The sequence below is a fragment of the Rhamphochromis longiceps genome, linkage group LG2 (assembly GCF_057381845.1).
Source record: "Rhamphochromis longiceps isolate RC_006_pf linkage group LG2, R_longiceps_female_GT1.1, whole genome shotgun sequence".
NCBI classification, from domain to species: domain Eukaryota; kingdom Metazoa; phylum Chordata; class Actinopteri; order Cichliformes; family Cichlidae; genus Rhamphochromis; species Rhamphochromis longiceps.
Window position 1 is genome coordinate 5,994,576 of NC_140558.1, and position 25,663 is coordinate 6,020,238.

General features: G+C 39.7%; 1 protein-coding gene across 9 annotated transcripts in view; it reads right to left on the reverse strand.

Moving 5' to 3' along the window:
• The window catches only part of LOC146676871 (teneurin-3), a 146,000-nt gene that overhangs the window by 59,343 nt on the left and 60,994 nt on the right, over positions 1 to 25,663 (reverse strand). For 8 of the 9 annotated variants that reach the window (XM_085415834.1, XM_085415819.1, XM_085415801.1 and 5 more), the window contains 7 exons: positions 18,036 to 18,274; positions 10,694 to 10,819; positions 8,382 to 8,596; positions 4,061 to 4,268; positions 2,877 to 2,978; positions 1,664 to 1,858; positions 366 to 566 (listed from right to left, as the gene is read on the reverse strand). In XM_085415834.1, coding sequence (XP_085271960.1) covers positions 366 to 566; positions 1,664 to 1,858; positions 2,877 to 2,978; positions 4,061 to 4,268; positions 8,382 to 8,596; positions 10,694 to 10,819; positions 18,036 to 18,274 — 1,286 coding nt within the window. The remainder of the gene's footprint in view (positions 1 to 365; positions 567 to 1,663; positions 1,859 to 2,876; positions 2,979 to 4,060; positions 4,269 to 8,381; positions 8,597 to 10,693; positions 10,820 to 18,035; positions 18,275 to 25,663) is intronic. The other variant, XM_085415828.1, reaches the window with a different exon arrangement.

Sequence of the window (25,663 nt, forward strand, 5' to 3'; positions counted from 1 at the left end):
AAATCAAGTTAAAGCTGAAGCTCAATTAGTCGGTTGACAGGAAAGCAAAGGAACGAAATAGAACGGTATTAAATAGTGTGTCACCTTTCAAGGTAAATGGTCTTGCTGAGATCCAGTGTGATACGTTTTTATTCATTTCATATTTAGCTCCAATTCACAGATTTCTTCTTGACCTTAAGGTATGTGTGTGTCACCGTTTTTCATCACATTAAGGTTTCACTGAGCAAACTATTAATTAAAATGAATTATTAAATAGAATTATTCTTTAATGACTTTGAAAATAATAATTATTACATAACCTAAAATCATAAACCCCACACACGATAGCTTTAGGAGGTGGAAAGAAAGCGAAAAAGCGTTCTGACCTATGGAGCAGTCGGCACCTGTCCAGTTCGCCTCGCAGATGCAGGTTCCCGAGTCGGTGTTGAAGGTGCCGTGACTGGAGCACTGCTCTGGACAAGTGCTCTTCAGGATCTCACAACTGATCCCTCCCCAGCCTGGGTTACAGTGGCACTCGCCATGATGACAGGCTCCGTGACCAGAGCACGTCGGGTCCACACAGTCCACTGAGGACACACAGCAAGTGTGACAGCAATGTCAGTTTACCACTTTTAGATTGAATATAACCCTACTTATTTACCCTGGCCACTTTGAGTCTGCTACCAGCCAAAAATCATTTTAGAGTGGAAATACTTGAGTGCCAGATGATGGCTGGTGAGGCGCAGCTGAAATTTTTTGCAGGGTTTGGTGGTGGCCAGTAGTAATTTTCCACCCTATGTTCAACCAGCTCCTCTACGGTATATTATAGGGTGCTTCCAACATACTGGCAGCATAATTATGCTCCATTACAGGCGATAGGAAAAGCAGCACAATTAGTGTCTAGACAGATACAATCAATTACTATTAACAATTTGCAGACCAACTTGCTGATCTAGGTTAATAATTGGCAATTATGACCAACATAATCAACCCATTACCAACAAGGGATAATTTCCTGCAACGTTTTTCTGATTGCGCCGTGCATTTCTATATCTACTCGGACGCTGATAATGATTATTTGCCAATTTGTCAAACTGGAGCCCTTACTTGGAGCTACAAAAGCAGCTTCCTCCCATAAATGTTTCCTTCCCATATTGTTTCACTTCAAAGAAAACCACAGTATATTCATTAAAGAACTTAATAGCATTTTACATGTAAGGTCAAAAGCTCCTGTAAGCTGTAAATCTGAGCTTATAATTGCTTTTTGTCTGCGTGGAGATCAATAAAGTTGAATGCACTGAAGTACTGAAGTGAACGGGGGAGGTGAAAGAGCTTGACAAGAGAGAAGAAGGAGCACTTCCTTAGTAAGCAGAGGAACAGATGCCATTGACTGATTGATTTTAACAAGTGTCTTCATCTGTGGAGCCTTCCAATAGGTGACTGCATCAATAGACTCTGCTCAATCTGTTCCAGCTTGTACCCTGATGTGTTCGAAACACTAAGAGGGAGTTAATTCATACAACCCGTATCAATAACGACATCCAAAGCATTATCTGCTTGGTGGAGTCGAAAACACCAATTGTTTCACCAATGGACTGTGTCGATTCCCCCCGAGCTTCACACAGGAATATGTTGCATCTTGCTGCTTTGAATCCGGAGGGATGAATTCTTATTTTCAGGTTACCTTGTTCACAGTTGGTTCCTTTGTGTCCTGTGTTGCACGCACAGTTTCCAGCAACACAGAGCCCATGTCCCCCGCACTGAGGATCAATACACTGGGACGCAGGAACGTCACACTCGGTGCCTTTCCAGCCGCTGTAGCACTGACAGCGCCCCCTGGTGTACTGGCCGTTACCGCTGCACAACACTGGACAGGCGGCTGAAGAAAGACATCAGGTACATTTTTATCATTCTGTATTGTTTTTTGTTTTTCATCTAATGTAGATGGGAAAAACATCAGAAATACTGTAGATTTGCAGTTACATGAGAAATCTGATACCCTTTTTTGTCTATAATTTAAAAGTAAAGCAAGCAAGCCCGCAGGCTTAGCTTGCCAAAAAAACAGCCAAGAGAATGAAAACTTCCTCGAGTCTTTAGAGTGGTTGGTAGGCAAATTATGTTCCCAGATACAACTTCGTATTCACGTATCGATTGTGCACTTGTTTTAAACTGAACTTGTAGTTAAAAATGTATCTATTTCTCCATCCAGTCTCTTCCTCTTATCTTTAGAGACAGACAGCTGTTTGCACTTTAGACAGTGGGGGGAAGCTGGAGTACCTGGAGAGCACTATCCACACAGAAAGCAGGTGGTGGAATTGAACTCAGGACCTTCTGTCCGTAACTATATATCACTTTTTTTTTTTTTAAGCAAATTGATCTGGGAAGCAGGAACATCTGCATGGTTCCAAATGGAAAGTCATGAAGATGCTGGAGTTAGTTGTCAATAATGTGAAACTGCAACAATTAAGTGCAAGTACAGTTATAGCCTGTGATGACCAAAAGCCAGAACACAAATCGTATCAAGAATCAGAACAGGAAGCACCTCAGTCTTACAGGAGCAGGTCACAGATAGCTAGATAGATAGACCTACACACAGAAAAGGCCTGTACAATACATAAGCAAATATTATATTTGAGCTGTTCTTTCTGGTGGACAAGCAATGCATGAATATATCCACTGGAGTCTCTTTAAACTGTCTAAACAGCAAATTCTGCATTTCTAGTTTGAGACTGCTGGAAACCTACCAACTGACAAACATACCATTATAAAAACAAAAGTATTTACTTCAGTTATATTATGGCAATCCAATTTTCTAAAGCACACATATATATAGTTGTCTTTGTTTTTAATTTAGCTGAACTGACCCTTTAAGATGAATAAAGACGCTGAGCAATTACCTCTGGAACAATATGGTCCTATGAATCCTGGGAAACAGTGACACGATCCTGCCATACACTCCCCGTTCCCATAGCAGTTGTGTGTGCACTCTGTCACCGATTCTGTGGGTACAGCAGCATGTAATTCCAACAATTAATAACTCATCAGATTGTCACATTACAACAAATCTAAATTTCCTCTTTAATACAACATTTGACAACTGTAAAAATGTGTGAAATACTGCAAGCCAGCCAAGCCAGCAATTTTTCTTTTATCCCCCCTGCATTAATTTAGAATTTCTAAGCATCTCTTATCTGCAGTGCTTGTATCAGTCATGGCATACATTTACAGCTATTTGTCCATGTCTGAATAAGGTCTAAGCCTCCATAACACTATTCTGCAGACCAATTGTTCCCATGTAAGCCATGTTAAGTAAAAGCCACAAAGGCATTTCAAATTACAACAAATGTATTTCCTTGACACAATTTCCTTTTTCTTATTTCCTCTAACGCTTCACCACCACCCCAAACCCTTGAATGACTGATCATGCCCACACAAGCAATGCAATCTCCTGAGTGTTTACAACTCAAATCCTCTCCGAGTTGAAGTTAATCTGACATATCCTACAGACAGATCTTGTGTTCATTCAACAGACCATCGCTCATAAAAGGCACCCCCAAAAGACTGGGACCCTCATTTTGATCTGCGTTAAGGGGGCAAACTTTTTTGTTATTACTCTAGCTTGTATTGGATGTTCATTGAGCTAGCGTCGGACCCAGGCAATTTTGACCTCACACGTCAATACCTTTATATTTGTAGGGCCAGATCAATGGAACCCCCGAAGGAAATAGAAAAAGAAAAAAACGTTAACTCAACCTCAGTGTTTTTCCTACCGCAAAACCCACAAGGAAATTTCACAGACTTCAGAACACTGAAGAGGTTGTTAGGAGGGAAGGATCAATGCTGTGTATGGTCTTGCATTATAGTGTTGAGCACAATAATCCACTACCCTCCAACGGAAGCCCAGATCTGCCTCCTTGCTTTCTCAAAGTTTAAAAAGCTCAGCATGTTTGTGTGGCAGCCAGATTTTCCAAATATCTAAGGGTTTGTTCATGCAGGCACAGCTAAATTAAAGTCTTCTGAACATGTTATTACGCACTATTTCAACTGCACTCATTCTCATAGCAGATGTGTGTCCTCATACCTTGGATGATGGTGTTATAGGACACGGTCTCCACGTTCCGTCCGTCATTATAAAACGCAAAGTGCCACACTCCTGAGTCCAGGTACTGGATGAATCCGGCTTGGTGGACGGCAACTGGGTCTGAGCGGGCCCTTGTGTCCGGTTCACTCAGAGCCCGATGCTCTTTGGCGATAAGCCGACTGCCGTCCAGTAGCTCGACAAAGTCATACTGCAAAACAAAAGCCAGAACAGATTCCAGCAGATGCAAAAGATGGACCTTTAATGTCAGCCTAATTAAATCAGACAGTAAAGGAGAGAGAGAGAGTTTTCAAAAAGTTTTGATCTTTTTAAATATTGAATGCTTTGCATGCACAGTCTGACAGGGACTCAAAGTTAGTTGTAAAGCAAGACAGCCATAACAGGTTCGTGTACACAGCAAATATTCAGAGTATAATAAATGTTGATTTTTCAGTGAAAGCTATTTGGAGTTGATAGATGTGGTTTGGAGAGGTGTTTGAATACTGATAGAGCTGATATGGCTCTAGGGCAAATGCTCAGAAATGTTCCAAAAATATATTGTTACGTCGGGTGGGAGTGAATTTACAGACAGGCTGGCAATGTGTTTATTACAATCTGCTAAATTAACATTGATAATGTAATAATGGTGATAGTAAAAATTCTCATTAATTCAGTTCAGGAGCACCTGTCCAGAATATAAATAAATACCATGTTTCTCAATCACGTCTATACACATTTTACACAGTTTCTTCAAATTTAAGTCAGTAGACTCGATTGGCAGGCAGTGAAAACCGACATCATTGATGATAATGGTCCTGCTAATTTTCTTTTGATATCTGTAGATTGCTAAGAAATAACCATATGGATTCCAAGATTATTCCCATGAAATAACCATCCACTGTACTGAATGCAAATCAGCATTGGATATCATAAACAGTAGAATGTAGATGCAAATCATTAAAAGAATCAGTCTAATCAATGATTCGTTTTGCAATGCTTGTGCACTGTCAAGTTTGGTATCATTTGGATGAGTGATTAGTTTGATTAAAATATTTGTTACACAGTACTTTACTGTGAGATGTCTAAAGAACCAACGCTGACTGCAAGAGATTATAATATGAACATTTATGACCACATATAATTTGATTTGACGTAGCTTTTTCTTGCAAGGTGAGTCTGTGTTTGATTATTTAGCAAGTGCATTAATTGGCATTAATCTCATTTTATGTTCTTGTGCTGTGTTTAGTAACTTTTTTCCTTCCCTTTTTTAACATGATACATGTATCTGTTAGCTTTCACAACAGCAGACTGCCCGAACAGCCATTTAGGAAAAATGTGTACATTTTAGGGACAGAAAATGCCCTGGGCTCTCCCTGAACAGGCACTGTGCTAGTGAATGAGAACAAATGCAACTTAAAGACACGGTGACCTCAGGCGTTTTCTTTTTTATTGTTATATGTGAGGAATTTAGCAGCATATCGATATATTAGCTCCAAACAAACACTGATTTAAAGGGTAAACAAGGAGTAACGAGTTATTCCTGCCAATGAGTAAATTGGTACATCTGGTCTCACTGCACCTGCTCGACACCTGAGCCTCATTTTGACTGAAGCTGCAAGGTACACAGAGCTCTGCAGCAGAAAACAGTGTAACACAAAAATCCCCAAACATGCTACAGGCTGCAGAGGAGTACATCTGATGAAGACAGCAGATCCCCTGGCTAACGCAGTTGTTAGCGACACAGATGCACTGAGCCTATAGTGAAAGGCTCAGGCTGGAACAGAGTCTGTGGATTTCTTAGGAGTGGGATGCATACAGATTGGCACAGTAGCTGTTTTTAAAGAGCTCCAATTCAAATCCAGCGATGAGGCTGTTTGCAGAGGGCTTTGATGAACTGTTTAAGCCATTGATTTCTGACTGACACCACAGCTGAAGCACTTTTAAAGGGAAAATTCAGACACATACGTTTATAAAATTTGACCACAAATGTTCCGTTTATTTCAGCTGGAAGTCAACACTTCATCATTTGATTTCAGTAATAACTGAATTTACAAATAATTTTAACATTCTTTTGTAATCCACATTAAGGGCGATAAAAAAAGACACTTATAATCGAGGACCTATGGAATATTCTGTCTCACGGAAACACAACAAATGTCCAAATGGATTAAGAATGGGGACAAAAGGTGAATTAAAACAGGATTTAGTGCTCAGGAATGTGACAAACTCAAAGGCCCAGGCGACCTTTTAGTTGACTTGCAAACGACTGAGAAGAGAGCATTAAGCGAGGGGCAGGAAGAGTCAATGCTGTGATTTAAAGCGTTCTGAGCAGAGCAGGGGGGCAGGGTAGGGATATTAACCTGGCGGAAGTTGACTTCTTTGTGTTGTTGACTTGAGGGAGAAGTAATAAAACAGTTCATCCCAGAAACCCTAAACTCCCCGGCCAAGTGCATACATCTCGACTAGCTTGTGTGAAAGGCCCCCTCCCCAACTCATCTCAATCCAACAATATGGGTGAGTAACAGTCAAGAGACCAAGCGTGAAGAGACTGCTGGATGCCCCATGGACAGAGGAGGAATGCTCAGAGGCGGTGAATGCCTTTAGATTGAGTGGACAAGCCGTAGTCGTACAACAGAGTACAAATTGCTAAGAAGAAAAAAAGAAAAAAGGAAAGTTTGTTCCTCCCAACTTCTGGTTTGTATCAGCACAGAGAGACACTCAATAGCAGATGGAGGAACTCTATATTTGAGAAAGGTGGAAAGGCTGTTGCACTTAAATGCAGTCTTGTCTTCCAAGCTGTGAATACGACGAACAGTCAATATCTCTCATTGGGGTCTTTCATGCTCAGTTAAGTAAATGCATTGATTTGTGCCCCCAGTACCTGAATAGAATGTAATTTGGAACAATGGACACAGTGCCCACCATTGACAAGCTTGAGTGTCAGTGCAACAATTGCTCGAGACATAAAAGTAGTGTCTTGTTAATTAGTACCCTTTGGTCTTTGATTTTGTTGGGCTACCTTTTTTTCACCTTGAAAGTGCAATCCAGCTCACCTATTGTCACTTGCATTGGACTCTCTTCCATCAAGAGTGGCCCTAACTGTCTTCACTTGAGTGAAGCCCATCTTTACTAAGAGAGAATGTCGAGAAGGTGAAGCTAAGAGCTTTTGCTGTCAAGTGTGGTGGAAAATAGCCATTGTCTGAGTGCTTCCATCACCATCACTAGACACTGGACATTCAGATACCCAGAAATGCCATTCAAGTGACACATCAGACATTTTGGAAACACTTCAATTTGCAAATGGCAGCCATTTAGTGGAAGTGAAAGCTGTGCATGCCCACACACATGGGCAAATCAAACCTGAGAGCAGAAAATTGAACTACACCGAGTTCTAATTTGCAAAAGCCCCCATATTCATATAGAAGTAAAGCAAAGGAAAAAAAAACAACCCTTATGTAATCTGAATTTAATCTGTCAGTTTCACCCACATCTTCTTTAGGACACAGTGAAATGGCTTCCACAGATAATAGAAAATGCAATCAAATTTCTAAATCCTGCCACCACAACTCTCTTCAGTAGATATAAGCAAAAAAGGCTTGTTCGTAGTGATAAACTCACAGATAATTACTGTAATTATTCTTAAGAAAAGTGTTCGGTGAGAGATTTCAGTAGCTCGTAAAACTTTACGGTTTTTGGTTCAGTGTCACCGTTTGCCTTTTTTCCAGACACAGCAGGCACCCATTAGTGAAAAGCCTCTATTAACCAATGCACACAACCTGATAATGGAGCACTGAGCAGCTAAAAAGCCTTTACAAGGTGATTAATATGTCAGTACTGTGTTGTGCCCTAAAGGTGCAAATAAATAAATGATAAAAGGTTAAAAAAATAAATCTTTACATCCTTAATTGGATGTACAATAATTTTTGTTGATGCAAAACATTAAACATACAGGGTATTATATGTGCAAACAAACTGAGAACAACAGAAAAAGGCAGTGCAAAAGGAAGGATTTCCAGAAACGTCAGGATATCTTCACTGTTTTGACTTTATGTTCATATCCACCATTGAAGGACGTTAAATGTAATTAAATCTGTTGAGAGTTGAACAGAGCAGCAAGGGTGAGACCAGATATTGGGGTCCTAAATCTAGTTACACTAGTGACAAAGAAAGAACCATCCAAGTTATCCCCAGTAAGCACATTCTCTAGCAATATGCTTTCACCGCTTATCAATCGGACTTTTCAAATATAAGACGATGTGTTTTGGTTTTCTTGACTCAGTTTCACACTATCCTAATTTTAAAGAAGTTACATCAAAGCCTTTACCTGAGTGTGAGATGGTGCGAGGCCCTTTCGTCCATAGACTCCAATCAGTGCATTTTTCTGTACTGAAATGTTGAACTTAAGAAAGCCTGGTTCCTCCATGTTTATTTGAGAGTGCCAGAACACACCCGGTGGAATGCTCTGACCCACTCGCTTCCCTATGTCCACCTGCCCAGTATCGATGGAGTTGTTTTCCGGATGAAGCACGCTAGTCCTTCCTATAAGAGAGAAACAAACCCGAAACCATAGAGTTAAGGTGATATTGACTGAACACAACCATCCAAAAGTTTTAGAAGAACTCCAAAAATAAGTATGAATTCCAGCAAATAAATCATACAAAAACTAGTAACTAAACTACCCAAAGAATGAATATATAAATAAATAAATGAATAAAAGCAGACATATTGAAGGATTAAGAAAAAGGATTAACAGCTTTCTCACAACAATGGAAATAAGTACTGAAAGTTAATGCAAACAGTTCCTATAGGTGCCTCAACTTTTAATGATCGCTCACACAGCCTTCGTCTCTGTGCAAAGCCCGTATCAGAACCGACTTTGTTACTACACCTTCTGATTATTACACTCTACTGCAGGAACTAGTACAGCATAATGCTATAAAAATGGTGGAAAAAAGGAAGACCGACTGGTTGGTCATCCTAGAGCACGATAATGAGCCAAAATATCAGAAGAAGAAAAGTGGACAATGATGGAAGGGCAGCAGAGTCCCCATATTTAAACCCCATTGAGCTGGTTTGGCATTGGCTGGACACACTGAGAAGTTACATTGTGCAAGTTCCAACAACAACTGGAAAAAACACATTTTTTTTTAAACCATTTGACCAACAGTGCAAATAAGTCATCGCAGAATCTTGCTATCCTCTCATTTTTCATATATCTTTTGCTTTGCAGCATTGAATTGTTTTATTCATGCACAGGGGCATAATAGTCATATCTTTTCCAAATGAATTGTGACTGAGCAAGGGAGTATTAAAAGTAATGGTTCCCTGTAGTCCATGATGCACTGCTCGACAACAAAATGACCAGATATAATTGCCCTTTTATAAGACTAAGAGGCCAAGTCTTCCATTTTTACTTTGGTCCCGGTGACTCATAGACTAAGCCTTCATATCAGATAAGGTCTAAATGGAATCTGTCACATATACTGAGCACTACCTTGCCAGACCAATAACAGCAAATCAAAACAATTTGGAGAACGATGTCTTTAAACTGTGCCCTCCGAGTGGCAAAGATGGAGAAATGGTGGGTTTAAATATAACTCATACTCAATTAAAAAACTGTAGCTTGCGAGGTGCTATTATAAGAATGCATTTTATTGTTAAGAAGAAAAAGCTGTAAAGCATTTTTAAACCCCTACCATCTAAGGCTCTGCTGAGGAAGGAATGCAGCTGGATGATACACTTGCATACCTTTACTGCTTCTTCTGTTCTTACGCATTATAGAGTGTGGACATAGATATACTGTAGCTGTGGCTATATCTGTTTGTGGCAGACCCCAGTTATTTGCATGCCTCAGTGTTGTGCGTGTAATGAGGCCATTGCCTGTCACTTTAGCTTCAGTCAAAGTGAAGACTGGAAGCCAAGTTTACCTCCAGGGAGAATAATAGCTGACTATTGATTGCCTTTAAACAGTCCAAAACCTGTCTCATGCTATCTTAATTAGCAGTACTTATGAGGATTTAAATCTAGTTGAGTTTAAACAACTGAGCTTTTGCCTGGCCTACTCAACTCAATTATTGTTTTCATGGCTATGCATTCTAAATAATGTGTGCGCTTAGAGATTAATTTGGTGGCTTTTGCTGTAAAGGTGAGCTGCAATGGCCCGCCTGCTTGTTGATGAATACACAATGGTCCGAGATTATGATTAGAGAGTAGAAAGCTGTCTGGAATCAGTTAATTAATATTCAGAAGGTGAAAGATCTCAATAAATTTGAAAGTCTGGGCATTGAGCTGAATGTGGAAGCCAAATGTTTTGCAGCCGGAATTTGTCTTTATTGCTATTTAGACCTTTGCTTGATTTAATTAATTTGTGTGTCGTTAAAACTCACTCTGCTTTTTGTTCTGACATTAAATTTCAAATGCATCAACTAAAGAAACCCTTGATTTTAGATGAAAGTTTTTCATTCATTGGCCAATAACTAATCAACACCTCCCCTTTCCTTTAAACTGTTTAGTATTCAGAATATTTAAAACCCACACAATATATTTTATATACAATCCAAACTAAAATCCAGTGAAGCCAACAAAAGAATAAATAATATTAATATTGTGCATTACATGTCATTCTTATTTCCTCACCATCAGCAGAGAGAGCTGTCCCTACACTCGACTGAGTGGGCCCTGTTTTCCCAACTCCTCCATTTTCAAAAGCCGGCTGGTTGTCCAACTCTTGGAGCTGCCAATTGAGGCCGAAAAGGTGCATTGCTGTGAAATACACAAAAAAAAAAATAACTGCGTGGGCTTGTAGAAATAGATAAACAAATAACCAAATAGTGGCACAGAAACAATCAAGCCACTTAAGCACAAAAGACCAGTGGGAGTGCACAATAGTTGAATCCGATGCAGGGTGAAAACAACAACAGTTTAACTTCCAATATTTCAGTTTAAATTTTGTTTTCAGTGACTACGCTGCCATGGGTGGTTTTTATGTAAACACAGCACCGATACAGGCCAGACAGAGTCATTTCAATCAATAGTTAGCAACCCCGTTGCTGTGGCATGTTTCCTTGGGGAGCGCGGTTCATTAATGCTCCAAAGTGCCTGGACACAAACCGTTACTGTATTTAAGAAAGCAGCAGGCAGGATTTCTATTTTGGCGAAAAGCTTCCACTTCAGACAAGCACACAAGATACACTGGAAAAGTCGTAACTTCTCCAACACTAATACAAAGCAGGAAGGACACAGATGCAGCTTTATGTGTTAGAAGAAGATGGAGGAAGAGAGAGACACACAGAGAGTTTGATGAAAGTGTAAGACCATGTATTGCGACAGACACTCACAGCAGGAGAGGGAAGTGAGAGGGTAAGATGCTGCAACACTCTAGTTCTCTTACATAACTAAACTGTGACTGGCTTTCATTCAGACAACCAGCTTTATTGTCGCAGTATTGGGTGCAATCAAACTGTTCTTCTTGTTGTTTTGGGAAACTGAGGTACTTCTGTGAGCACAGCGAGAGGGCCAATCTCCTTCAAAGTCACCAGCCAGGAAACATGCTGAGGAAGCATCTTGATTTCCGACCATTTGATCTGCGGGAGGAACTTTTCTCCAACACCCATCGCTTGCTGGGAAGATGGATGTCGACTGCAGCAAATAACTTGAGAGGTGGATGTGGGGCCAGAGAGACTATCAAATGTGAAGGAGACCAAGAAGAGACGGAAAACTGTATGTGCAATGTATTAATAGATACTTTGTTAAGAAATCAATTGAGTGTGTGTGTTTTTTAAAGGCTACTGTTGGAAATGCTTGGCATCAATTGAGTCACACAGGACTCGTCCTTGGTAGATCGTATGAACAGGTGCACTGGTGGCTTGAATTTCAGTGAAATAATGGGGATAGCACTGAGTGATAATGTTTACCAGCACATTCAGGTAACACCATGCTGAGTGTCAGAATCTTTTTTTCTTGCAGGTGCTGCTGAAACAAATCAGCAGCATCACCTGTAGAAATGGTTTCTGACTGGTTCATCAATAATTTTGACAAGTCTGACTTTTCACAGGGAGCACCTCCCGATGTGAAATCCTGTACGATCTGAGCACACCTGTTCTTTTTTTCATTCTTTCTTTTTTCTCTACCGATTCCCACATATAATATTTCAACTTTTTCTGAATATTTGGCAGTGTTAGAATCCTAGTAAGTCTCAGTTCAAATATAACAATCAGATAGGATGTACGTAACATATTTTGAACACCCTACAACAGTCTTATGTATCCTCAAAGTTAAATACAAACACAGTATAGTCTTCCATGGTCATATTTTCAGTTTTTAGGACAACATATTGGTGGCTTTTACTGAGGAGAATCCAAAAGAAACACGGTCTGTTAAGCTGGGCCCCAAATTGCAAGGCTCAGCTGGGGACACGGTGCATTAACCTAAAATGAAAAACCCTCTGCCTAGAAAAAAAAGAGAAAAAGGAAACAAATATTGTGGGACATAAGCTTAGAAAAATGATTAGCTGCATCAAAAATAAAGCAGGTAAAATAAAAGTTTGCATAACTTTTAATATTTTTTCTAAAGCTGTATTTGCAAGAAGAAAAAAATAAGAAATCTTACTCTGGTAGAAGATTGTTTGCTTCATCAAACGAGACACTGAATGGCATGTGTGCACTAACAAATACAGTGTAGATACAGTCCCTATTAAACTACCAGTTACAAATTTTTGGGTTCACAATCCATTACAATTTCTAAACCTTGTTTATTTATTTTGCATTATGGACCAACAGTGGCTGATTAAAAAAATGTTAGAAATGGTTGATTTGAAAATAAAAAGGATCAGCATAATGAAACATTAGCAATAGTGTCCAATTAATAGCCGTGGAATTCAAAGTCCTTCAGGGATCCTGAATATATGCAGCATATTCGATTGCATGTGGTTCACTCAGAACCACAAATACAAACACTCGTAAGTCTGCCAAAGCCATTAATCCTGTGAGGATGATTCATTTCTCTTTCAAATTTCAAGACAATCCATTCAGTAGTTTGGGGCAAAGTGGTGACCCTACAGAGTAACTGACATGCCACAAACAAAAATCCCACTTACCGAAAAAACAACAAATAAGCAAATCTTTATACAAATCTCTCCCTCTGTAAAAAAAACTGTGTGACTCAGTTGGCTCCTAATTGTAGATGCAGAGTCTATCTGCTCTGCAATCCTGTGTCCAGAATCACCAGCCATCCACCAGAAAGGAAACTGTGTGTGGCGGTATGCACTTGTGTGTCCGAGGCACCACAGAATCACAGAGAGCCCTTCCCTCGTTTCTGCTCTTAGCGCACTGGGGCCTGAATCCCTACTTACCTCATCAACAAATTGCTTTGAGGTGAATAGCCCTCAATTTATGAATTTGCATAAGTTATTCCTGCAGCCTAGGTCCATTCAATTAATATTTATGGAACCATGAGAAATTCTCTTCCTGAGAAAGAAGCTGGAAAAGCTAGCCTTTAATCGCTGATGTCAAAATTTGGCCTGTGGAACATCTACATGGACGATGAATAAGAGGCTGAATTTGTGAGTTGGCAACACGTTTGTTTGAGCTCTGATATACACATCCAATACTCCCCTGGCTACTCTCAGAGCAAATTCCCACACCTTGTTCACACGATTCTTGTTAGTGTTGTTACTAGACAAACAGAGTGCCAAATGAAATATGTTTCTGATTTATAGGTAAATAAATAAAATAGGCAAACTACTGTTTTACAGGATTCACAAAGCAGTCAGAAAAGGTGAAGCTTTTCTAATGCCTAATATCCCCAAAAATCTTTAGTGAGTTTACCTGAGAGAAAGAGAGCTTATCTGGAGTGACAGAATCCCGGCAACAACTTGTAACTCAACAGCCTAAAAATTATTGAGTTACAGCTGTTTGATGGTTGAACCTGCTTCATACCATCTTTCTAGAAATCTCCCCAGGGGATTCTGTGAAATAAGCTCTACAGCTTAGAGTACACCTAAGATGTTCCTGTTCTCTGGTATAGTGTCTCCATCACACTCAAATGGCTTAACAATTTTCTCCACCACAACATCAACCAACACAAGGTTTGCTTTTTTGGTCCAGTAGCAATTTAAGAAAGCTCAGTGTCTTGGGAAGTTTCTGCACTTGATTGGCACATCAAGTTTCTCCAACACAGTACTCAGCTTTTTGCATGGGTGGAGGAACCTGCCCTGGTAGATTTTATAGCCTTGTTAAAACCAAAGGTTCCTGCTATGTGTATATTGTTGTGATAGCCAGCACCTTAATGAGGCAACCTTTGAGTAAATAAAATGAATAGTGCAAAATTGATTATTTTTTCTTTTTTTGTGGCACAATGTTTCAGTGAATGACTTTCATCCCAAATGAGAAATCTATAAGATGCACTTTCACGGGGCAAAAAGGTCCACAAAACAGTGGATGGTTTGTTTTTAGACATTATTAATATATTTTCTACAGTTTTCTGACATTGAAACACAAATGCAAAATAAGGGAAGTATTTTATCTTCATTTACTTTCAACAGTATAATCAGTGAGGACATGCTTTGTTTATGCAGTTGAGTTTTAAGTCCATTCCTAAAATCCACACGGTTTTCTCCCTCTGCATTCAATCAGAGCATTAAACCTGTACTCGGTCCTGATTGGCCTCCCTATATCTGAACAATCGCTGAAATTCTTCCAATCAGGCCAGTTTGCAGAGCTGGAACACGAAAGCTTCACCTCAGCAGGTTTGCCTCATTTGAATTGCAGGAGCTGCTGTTGTCGGTCAGCCAGGGTCTGATTTTTGTTACTGTTCTGCTGGTGAGGATTTAAGTCTTCAAATGTATTCAATAAAAAAAAAAAATAACCCAAACAATTTATCTAAACTATACTTGTTTCCAAAAAAATCATTGCTAATAAAATCTTAACCTCGGTTTCAGAACAAAAAAGACATTGAATAATATGGTGCAGGAAACACGGTCTATTTCACATGCTGCAGATGAAGGTGTGCTTGCATTTGTCTTTGAGCTTGTCTTTGTACCAATGGGACTGTGTGAACTGACAGCGGAAAAGTATTAAAGTATGAGTGCACATTGTCGCTATTTGAGTCATTGCACCTGGCAGGTAAATTGGCGGTGGATGAAAGAGAGAGGAAGTGGTGGAAACACTCTGAGACACCTGAGGCAAGTGGCAGAGGGCTGCATCTGTTTAACTCACGCTCCCTCGCATGCGTGCACACCTCGCTCGCTCGCATTTCTGCACCGAGCGAGATGAGGCGCACACTCTGGAGTCGGGCCAAAAATACAATTACCAAGCATTCGACAGGTCTACAATTAAACGAGTTGGTGATTGTTGGGATGAAAATGTTGTAAATGAATCCAATCTGCTAGAACTGTTAGTAACAACAGCTGAACAAATGGCAGTTTCTGCACATTCTTCCTGAGTAAACTCTGCAGATCTGTTATGAGCACAAGCTTAAAACAGACAAACAAAAATAGCAACTGATTCCTTTCCACGGAGGAGCAAAGGTAAAATATTTATGTAGACATTCATTTTAATTTTATGATACAAGATCACGAACCACAACCAAGTAACTAAACAGTTAAGTCAATAAAGGGATTATGAATATTGATATTGATATAGCACATTTATGACCTCTCCTCCTAGAGCACTTCCCTCTCTATTTAGCAATAAAACACTAGTTATAGGATCTTCCCAACATCGCCATATTTCTCCTTATACAACTGTGTCACATTTCCCCTGCCTCCAAGCTGGATGAATACTTATATATCCGCTCTGGGAGAAAGGCACAGTGTAAAGATTAAGGGCTTGGATGACAAGGGAGGGCAGGAGGAGAGATGAATCTGTAACGGCTTTATTGCTGTGGTCAAGATTATAAAGGTTAGCTAGAAGTCAGCTCTGACACGCTGTAAAAAATAAATAAATAAAAAAAGCAACAACATCAACAACAGAGCATTCAAAAGCCTTCTTGAAGGAAATATTGCCCAAAGGAGGGTTAAAAGATGAGCATTAGTTTATCTTCCTGACCGAGATAAAAGCATTTCCTGTTTGACAGTATAAACGAGTTTTAGTTGCAGTGCAACAAAGGCTTTGTGGACCAAGGTTAAATTTCAAGAGTTTAGAACTGCTTCCTTTGTTAAAAGAGTTTAGCTCCCAAACTTGTTCCATTCTGACGTTGCCATCTGTGCCATTTGAACCTCCCTCCATGCCTGCGTTTTAACAGAAACCCCCAAAGATATGAAAGGCCTGTCGGCCTGTGAGATGGGGATCAGAAGCATGAGGGTGATGCACACCCCCCTGTCAAAGGGAAACAAGTATGAATGTCTTGCTGGAAAGTGTACTGATGGCATGTCTGCATATCTGACTGAGAGCTTAGTCAGATACTGAATCATATCGCGACGTCTGCAATTGCTGCAAAAAGGAGAAGGCAGTGAAATAGCAATATTCCTGGCAGAGATCAAACTTCATTGAGATTAAGAGGCATGCCATCTCCATTCACACTAGCCAGCTTGCCTCTCATTTGTTCCATTTGACCAAATGGCTTGTCTGAAGGTTGTCAAATGTCAATGAAGATGACAGAGTCATATTTTTTCTCCTTACAATAGAAAGACATACATTGCTCTTGGCACAAAAACAATTGCTTTTCATGTATTCAGGTGACATGCAATGTCAGGCAATAACAAAAACTATGCAGTGGCAATATTTTTAACCAAAGCTTGGGGTAAACTTCATTTTGTCTGGCTAGATGGTTGGTTAATTTTAAATTTACAAATATGAGAACAGTTGGCATCTAACAGTGTAAATATGTGCACGATAAACAATATATGGTTCCAAAAAAATATTGTCAGTGGATGCTAGGATTTTCAGGCTGAATCTGCTCTTAATTGCTATTTCAGAGAATCAAGGGGGAAATCTTGTTTTTAGACCTCAGTGAAGATGTTCAGCCAAGAGTAGTGGGTAATATGAGCAATTTAAAGATTACATTTTCACCTGCTGAACTCTTTCCAAACGGATCAGCAGCAAAACATTGTGAGTACTCGAGTGTGTGGAGGATACGTTTGGAAGAGAAGCGAATTTAAAAAGCTGCTATAGCAGAAGTATTGAACTGATAAGACGTGCAGATTTTATAGGGAACATACATTGTGAAATTAAGACGAGGTGTGTCTATGATTGTGACATAAAGAAACACTTAAACTGGGTTCAGGTGTTCAGGCATCAGAACTAAATTCCTTGAAACCAATACCATGTGGCTCTTTTAGCTTTTAAAATTTCAATTAGTTTTAAATAAGGTTCCTGAAAATGAGACCAAAAGCTGTGATACAAATGTCCACAATCTCCTGCCCCGGTTCCATATTCCTATTTTTGTCTTCCCACCTGACCCAACCTGTGCCGCTGCTGTGTGGATGTTTGTAAAGAGCTATCATTACATTACTAATTGAGACATAATAGGGCACTGAAAAGATGCTGTCAAAATTCAGACATTAAACACAGACAACAAAATAGTTCAATTTAAAGGTCTGTCTGTGAAGAGACAGGAGCAGAGTTTAGTTATATTCTGTTTAACACATATTTTAAGAAGCATGCATTTAAATTGTAAAATAGATTTGGTAAGGTACATATGTAATAATCCCTTACTAAAATTTTAATTAGCCACATAGTCATGATGCATTTTTAAAGCTAAGGCTGAACTGGAAAAATATAAGAATCGTGATCAAGGCATCATGTCTGGGGTTAAAATTGTATATTTCCCTTCATTCTTTCTTCTTTTATACTCTTTATTCTCAACCTAAACAGCAATATATAACTTTTGTTGAAAAAAGGTACATTCTTGACAAAAAAAAACCTAACAAACCAAAAAAAAAGAAGCTAATTAAGTTGTGAACAGAGCTGTGCATTTGGAGATTAATCATGAAAAACTGTTTCTGATTTTACATTGCAATTTATGTTTATCTTAGCCTTACCTATGCAGTAGCAGAGAATGATGGACAGAACCACAGCTATGCCTACAGCAATCAGGGCGGTGCATTTCCAGGAGCAATGTTTAGGGGACTTCTTAAACTTGAAAGCCCCCCTGGACAGGCTGTTTCTGGGCAAAGGACGCGCAGGTGTGGAGTAAACAGTCCCCGTTGCCATGGTGTACCCAGGGGCTGCTGCGCCAAAGAAAGGTGTCGTCCCTGTGCCCGTTTTAAAAAGAAAGTGCCTGTAGAAAAACAAAAACAAAAAAAAGCATTATTAAGTCAGTGGTTCTACCTCACACAGTTATCATGTGGTTATCTTTGACAAAATGGCCCCAGATTGCTACTGGTTTTGTGTCCAGTGTGCCTCCAATAGTCATATACAGTTCCAAAATTAAACTTACATAGTTAAACGCATAAAGAATCATCAAAATTCAATATACCCAGCAATGCTACAACTCCCCATGGCTCACACCACAGGAGGAACTGGGTTATAATCTACTATCCTGTATAATCCTGACATTGGAAAAGGTGAACAAGAAGTACCTCATAAAAACAATCATCTCCCACTTGCCCTTTTACAACTGGGCCTTTGCTAATAGCCCATTATACCTGGGGTAATTAAGAGGGTTTAATCAAATGCACTACGGAGTGATCGTCCTATTAACTTTTAAACCCCACGTGAAAAGCTCTTAAGTAAATGAATTAAGCCTTGTTGCCACTCTTGCCACTACTTAGAGATTAATACCTAAATGCCTTCAGGCTTATGTGGACAGCCAGGGAAATTGGACAGATTGACCATGCATTGAAAATGTTCTTCCAATCCTCAACTGTATAATCTTATTGCAATGCCCGTTTTTTGTTAAAATAAAGAAGAATACAGTCAGAAAATTGATAACATGTTTTTTTCACACCAGTATTGTAAACTCTAGATGTAAGGCACCCCAAGTAGTTTAGCACTCCAGAAAATACTTAACAGCTTCATTTATGAGTTTTCTCTTTATGAACACTTGACTCACTCATACATGAATGAGTCACCCACACCTGTAACACACAAAATTACACCTGAAAATAGCCATATTGTACCACCTAATATCAACTGGAACTCGGCCATCTTGTGCTTAAGTGCTGTAAGATTATGAGAAAAAAACAAACTGCATAAAAGGTGAGGACAACACTAAAACAATACATTAAATACAAACATCTAAACTGATATAGTAATAAAATGCAGGCTCCCAGGCAAACGACGACTTACATAAGACAAAAAAAAAGTTAGTTAAATACCACTTTGAACAAATGTGCTAAATTAGTCAAATTTCACAGACCAAGGGCAAGAGAATGCACCGATTTGCTTTCTTATTCTCACATTCTGCTAAAAGTCCTACACAATGTTTTCCACAAGTCGTGTTTAATGTGTTATGTAGATTCTCCTGGAGGAGTTGGTTGCCACGGTAACCACTAATTTAAACACACCAGTAAACCGATAAACCCGTGTTTGCTCATCAATTATTTGTGCAGCATCTGTGAAGTCTCAAATGTAAGTTTTGTAAAGGCTGTTTTAATCCTGACTGTGATTCTGTACTAAAGAGCTTGAGAATGGCTAATTGAGCGAAAAATCTGAAGTCGAGCAGTTAAAGACTGAAAATCCATGTCGTAACACTTACTAATAATAATCAGACTTTGGCTGATTATATAATATGAACACATGACTACATAGTTCAGGGAAGCTCTGAATGCCCCTAAAAATTATTCTTTCATCTTTTGCTGCATTCTTCTTTTTCCAGACTGAATATTAGTCTCTAAGTAAAGTTGATTAGTGGCGTACAAATTTTACACATGTGACAGGAGGACACATCATCATCACCACAATGCAGTTCTTGTATTTCAGCGGTGCCGCTGATATTTCAGGTTTCTTGTTTCTCCTGTGAGCATATCTCTGAGGTAAAACCTCCACTGATCAATTCTTGACTAAAAGAACAAATGTCAGATTTGTATCGTCTGGCTCCTCAATGCTTCAATTGACACGTGCCATTGTGATCAGACAGGGATTCCATTTAAAGGTTATGAGGTTTCACTGTTGGAATGACAATGCACCGGGCATCTGCAACCAAGAGAAGTTCAGACCACTCAGTCTGGAACAATCTGTACTGTTGCTGCGGCAGACTCTATAATATGCAGTTGGGTATGAATTGAGGTCAAAAATTGCACAACGTTGGAGGCGGCAGACGTGTAGTCAGACACGCAGGCAAACAGACACGGCTATCGGGGGAGTTAAGTGTAAGTGGATGCAATCTGATGAGGTAGACAGAAAGAGACATGGACGTGCATGTGTGTGCTGAAAGGGTTATGTACTCTATCTGAGGAAGGTGAACACCGAATGCAAGTTAGGCAGATGATCTGGAGACAGTTTTGCCTCTAAATAAATGCAGTAAATCTGTGTGTCCTTTATTTGGGCAATGCTATGAATACATTATCTTTTCATTCTCAGGAAAGAGACTACTACTACTAGACACTAAAAACAAATACACAAAGTATCATTTTTAGCAACTACTAGACAAATCCAACAAAATGGTATAGATATTTACAATGTTTAGTTGATTAACTGACTGAATAATGCAAATCTACCTTCACAGATCTGCTACACCAGTAAAACCAGCAGCCTAACAGTATGCAAGCCCCCTTAGTGCTGCCAAAACACCGCTGATCCGTCAAGGCATTGACTCCAAAAGACCTCTTAAGATGTCTTGTGGTAACTGGAACCAAGACCTTAGCTGCAGATCCTTTAAGTCCTATAAGTCGCAAGTTGGGGCTTCCATAGATCTGACTTGTGTCACGATCCTGGGTCTTATGACCCAGTGTTTTGAGTTTTAGTTCATTTTGATGTTTTAGTTTATGTAAGCCCTTCAGGTTCCTAAGTTCATTTGTTATCATGCTTAAGTGTTTCTAGTTCTTATTATTTCCCCCTCGTGTTTCCAACTATGGTAAATCTCCCCTGCTTTTCATGTGTTTCATGTCTGTGTCTTACATTGTGAAGTTTGGGTTGTCATGTCTACGTCTCATTATGTTTCCTGTTTTATTGTGAAGAGGTCTGGTGTTTCTGTGTTCATCGTGTTCAGTTTTACTCTTCCCCTGTGGCGTTGTTATGTTCATGTTGATCTACTGTGCCTTTCTGTTCCATGTTTCAGATCCCTATGTTCTGTCTCCCCCAGTCTGTTAAGTCCACATGTCTTGAGTTCCGTCAGTGTGTTTCCTGTTTTACTTTCACAGTCTGTTCTATGTTAATGTTTCTAGTTTTGCTTCCCTTGCCTCGTCCTGCTTAATTACTCTCAGCTGTGCTCTCCTCCTGTGGCTCATTCCCCCTCGTTATCCCTCAGTGTATTTAAGCCCCATGTTTCTCTTTGTCAGTGTTGCGTCCTCCATCATAGCTGTGTGATTTTTCCCTGTGGCTCCTTGTGCTTTAGTTTTTCCCAGTTTAGGTTATTTTGTATTGTTTTTCGTGTCCCACTCCACGCCAGCAATAAAGCTGTGTTTTTTGAGTTTAACTTTTGACTCTGTGAGTTTGCGTTTGGGTCCTTCTCCTGCCTGCCACACAGCCGAACTGTGACAACTTGTTTTTCCAACAAAACCCACAGATGCCTGATCGGATTGAGATCTTGGGAATTTGAAGGTCGGGTCAAGTCGATGTGAGCCGACATGACAGTTCAAAATCTCTCATGTTCCTCAAACTGCTTCTGAACATTTTTTACCGTGTCACAGAGTGCATTATCCTGCTAATGGCCACTGCCATCAGTAAATACTGTTGCCAAGAAGGGATATATGTCATCTGCACCAATGTTTAGATCCATTTTTAATGTCCAAGTAACATCCACACGAATACTAGCACTGGCTCTTCTTTCCAAAGTACAAACCTTGCGGCCATCTCTCCTCTAGGCAAAAAACAGGCATGCACACTCCACGGTGCCAACTGCAGGTACTTTCAACAGTAGACACACACTGTGTGTTTTGACAACTTTCTATCATAGCCATCATTACAATTTTCTGCAGTTTGTACTACAATAGCTTTTTTTTTTTTTTTTTTTTTTTTGTGCGATCACTATGGGCTCCCTGGAGCAGTTTCACCACGTGTGCCTCCATAGACAACCTTTGGTAGTTACTAACCACTACATGCCAGAAATCCTAACAAGACTTGCTGTTTTTGAGATGCTCTGACTCAGTTTTCTTGGCATCACAAATTAGCCCTTGTCAAAATTCAGAGATCTTCAGACTTGCCCATTTTTCCTCCTTCCAACACATCGGCTTGACGAACTGTACGCGCGCTGCCCAATATATCCAGCCCCGACAGATGTCATTGTAAGGAGATAATCAGTGTTATTCACTTCACCTGTCAGTGGTTTTAGTGTTGAGGCTAATCAGTGTATAATTACCAAGAACATACGGCACATTCATTAGTGGTTTAAAACTGTAAAATCAGGTATACTTGCATCAGTTAAATCCCTCTTTGCTTCGTACTTGAGAATGCAGGGTCACTCTGAAAGTGTGTGCACCAGCCTTACCAAGACTAATTCTTATATGGGACGTTTATTGAACTTGGCGTTTTCAGTAATTCTAGTGCTGATGGTTTTCATGTTTGCCCGCACTTTTCTCTAAAGAGCAGACTGAAGGGGTCTAAAGATGAAATGCTGTTGGACATGATTAACAAACAGCAGACTAGTGTAAATGTCTGCAGCTATAGACACTGGATGACCGGCTGTAATTGATTACAGCCAGTGTGATGCAACAAGGCACATTACTATGCTAATCCAGCCAGCCCCAGTGATAGCAGTGTGGTGTGTTGTGAGTGAGCGAGAGGGAAAAGAGACAATCAAGAGAGTGTGAGACTGAAAGGGATAGAGAGCGAGTGAATGGCTGTGTGTCAGTGTGATCGCAGTGTGTTTGTGTGCACGCCTGTCTGTCCCATTGAGATGCCCGAAAACACAAAAGCAGCAGCCAGCCTGGTCTCCTCTGCTCTCACAACATTGCTTGTCATCATGATGACATTTGAAAAAATCCTCATAGAGGACAAAAGACTAAACAGTGAGTGGGTGGATTTGTCTACGGCTAACCTCCAGCTGTCGGGGTGAGAGAGCACACTAGAAACAATGTAAATCGAAGCCCTGCGAATATGTAATCTGGCCATTAGCCGCTTTCAGTATTAGCATTAGCATTTCAAGGTGAGAGCTGGAATAATCAGGCTGCTTTAAATACGGCCAAAAAAAGACTACAGATGTGAGTTGGCATTGCGGTGACTTGTTTTCACACTTGCTGCAGTTATGGTCTCTCCTCCAGATTAGCACCTGCCCTCTCAACAGTGGGTGTTCAAGCAAGTGCTAATCTGTTAGAGCTAGCTCTGCACTGTGAATGTATTTTTGCGTCACCACACTTTTAGTGCCATTGATCAGCATGGTTCCATCTTGAGTCACTCCACCAGACATGCACATGGATTTTATCGTATTTAGTGAATCTGAATAGGTTTGATAGCTTAGTGTTTATGTATACAATGATGTGTTTTTTTTATAGCATAACAGCATGTCTGAGACAGTCTGCATGAAACCCAGTTTTGAGATATATTTGTGGTTCCTTCCAATAAGGTTACATTTATAATGTGTCTTTTAGATGAATCTAGTTTTCCTTATAATGTAACACTGTTCATGTTTAAAAAAGATGCACTACATTTTGCCAGCAACAGTAGCAGCACAACCACCAGCAGCACCAGCAGCAGTTGTTTATAGACTAGTCTAAAATAAAGGCTAGAGGGAAATAATGCAGAAACCTGGAAACACCACAGAAATGTGCTTGGCACCAACGATGTTGGCAAAATAAATAAAAAGCAAAACATGCAGAAAAAGAAAAAAATGTCTTGAGGATTACCACTTTGTCTACACCACCATCCATTTTGGCAGGTAACCAGCCATCGCTGCATGCTCCTTTCTCTTCCAAAAGGCTAGTTGGCTGGTGTCTTACACATGACTAATCAGTTCTGGTGCAATCATGACACAGTGGCTGTTGTACAAGAACAAAGAAAAGTTCCCTTTCTCCTTTGTTATCTGAAGCATGACCGTCTGAGTCATGATTTACATGTACGTCCCACACAAACAACTCTGCACGCACACGCATAAACCAAATCCTCTTGGATTACTTCTGCAGTTCTTTTTCACCCCCGAGAACAATTCTAGTACATTTTCCATGAGGAAAATGCAGTATCTGAGGGACACATGATGATTTTAGAGCAGAGACATAATTTCATTTCACCAAAGGACTCCCATGATGCATGAATCCAATGAGGATTGACAGTACATTTATAACTGCAACGTGTGGCTATGCTGGCCTTCAAAGGAATCATCCTCAAATGTCATAACGACTTTTCTACTTGAATCTCATTGAAATGGAGTGCTAAAAATGTTGAAACTTCCTCTTTCCATTTAGGAAAGCAGACACCTTCATGTCTTTGCTACAGTGGAACACACACAGAGCTTATAGCTTACACCATAAAGGCATCAACATTACTGATACCATATCACCCAAATGATTAAGCACTGCTCAAGAATAATTACTCCAGATGTACACCAGTCTCTTAAGAGACATGACAGTTCATTTTACAATGAAATTCAATTGAATATTTCTAATTGAAAATATCACACAGAAAAGTGAAGCCAAGTCATGAGTAAGAGGAAAACCTGGGGGGCTTATTAAAATTACTCCACACTTTTTTTAAGGATCTGAATGTCTCCTTAGCTCTTCAGAATAACAGCGAATATAAAGCTGAACATGCACTTGTCAGCTAATTGAGCACTTTACATTACACGATCCTAGCACAAAAGTTCACCTCGAATACATTTATACAGTTATTTGAAAAGGATATGATAATATTTTTCCTTTACAAATTATAGCTGGGTTCAAGTTGTAAAACATTTGATGACTGTTTCATTTTAATTTTTCTTTATCTGCTTAATGTATATGTTTCATATGTTTAAACTGCTGGAGTAAATGAGGCAAAATCAAACTCTGATTTTTAACACAGCTGTGGCAGCATAATCACAGTGGGATCAGTGATATTCGCTCACCATATAATAATGAGCAGGAGTTACAGCAGTAGTTACTGAGTGCAGCACTTCACTCATTTTAAAGAACACTGAAAGCTATTCATTGTGAAAGTTAGTTGGTATTGAGTCAAATTAGTGCACTCGTGCTTTGAAGCCCAACACTTTTATGGGAGGTTACACACACAAAATTCATTATGGCTAATTGCTGTAAAAGTAGCTAATGCTGTCAAATGAGTGCTTTATTTTCAAGGAGGTCTTGATGTCACAGGAAATATATTAAACAAGATCATAACATTATGATTTATACTTGACACTTTTTTAATCAACTGCCTTGTACAGAATTATTTATTGTCTGCGCATATGGCCACGTCTACTACGCTCCATCGGAAATAAAATTCAAGTCACTGTTGAGGAATCAAAAGAGATTCATATCCCTGTGGTACTCTGGGCCACCTTCTTATGTGCTGTGCCAGGACTTTGCAGCCCCAAAACCCCCTGAAGGCTGCCTAATGAATACTTTCTTGAGCTTCTGTTTACATTTCCCAACCTGGTGGT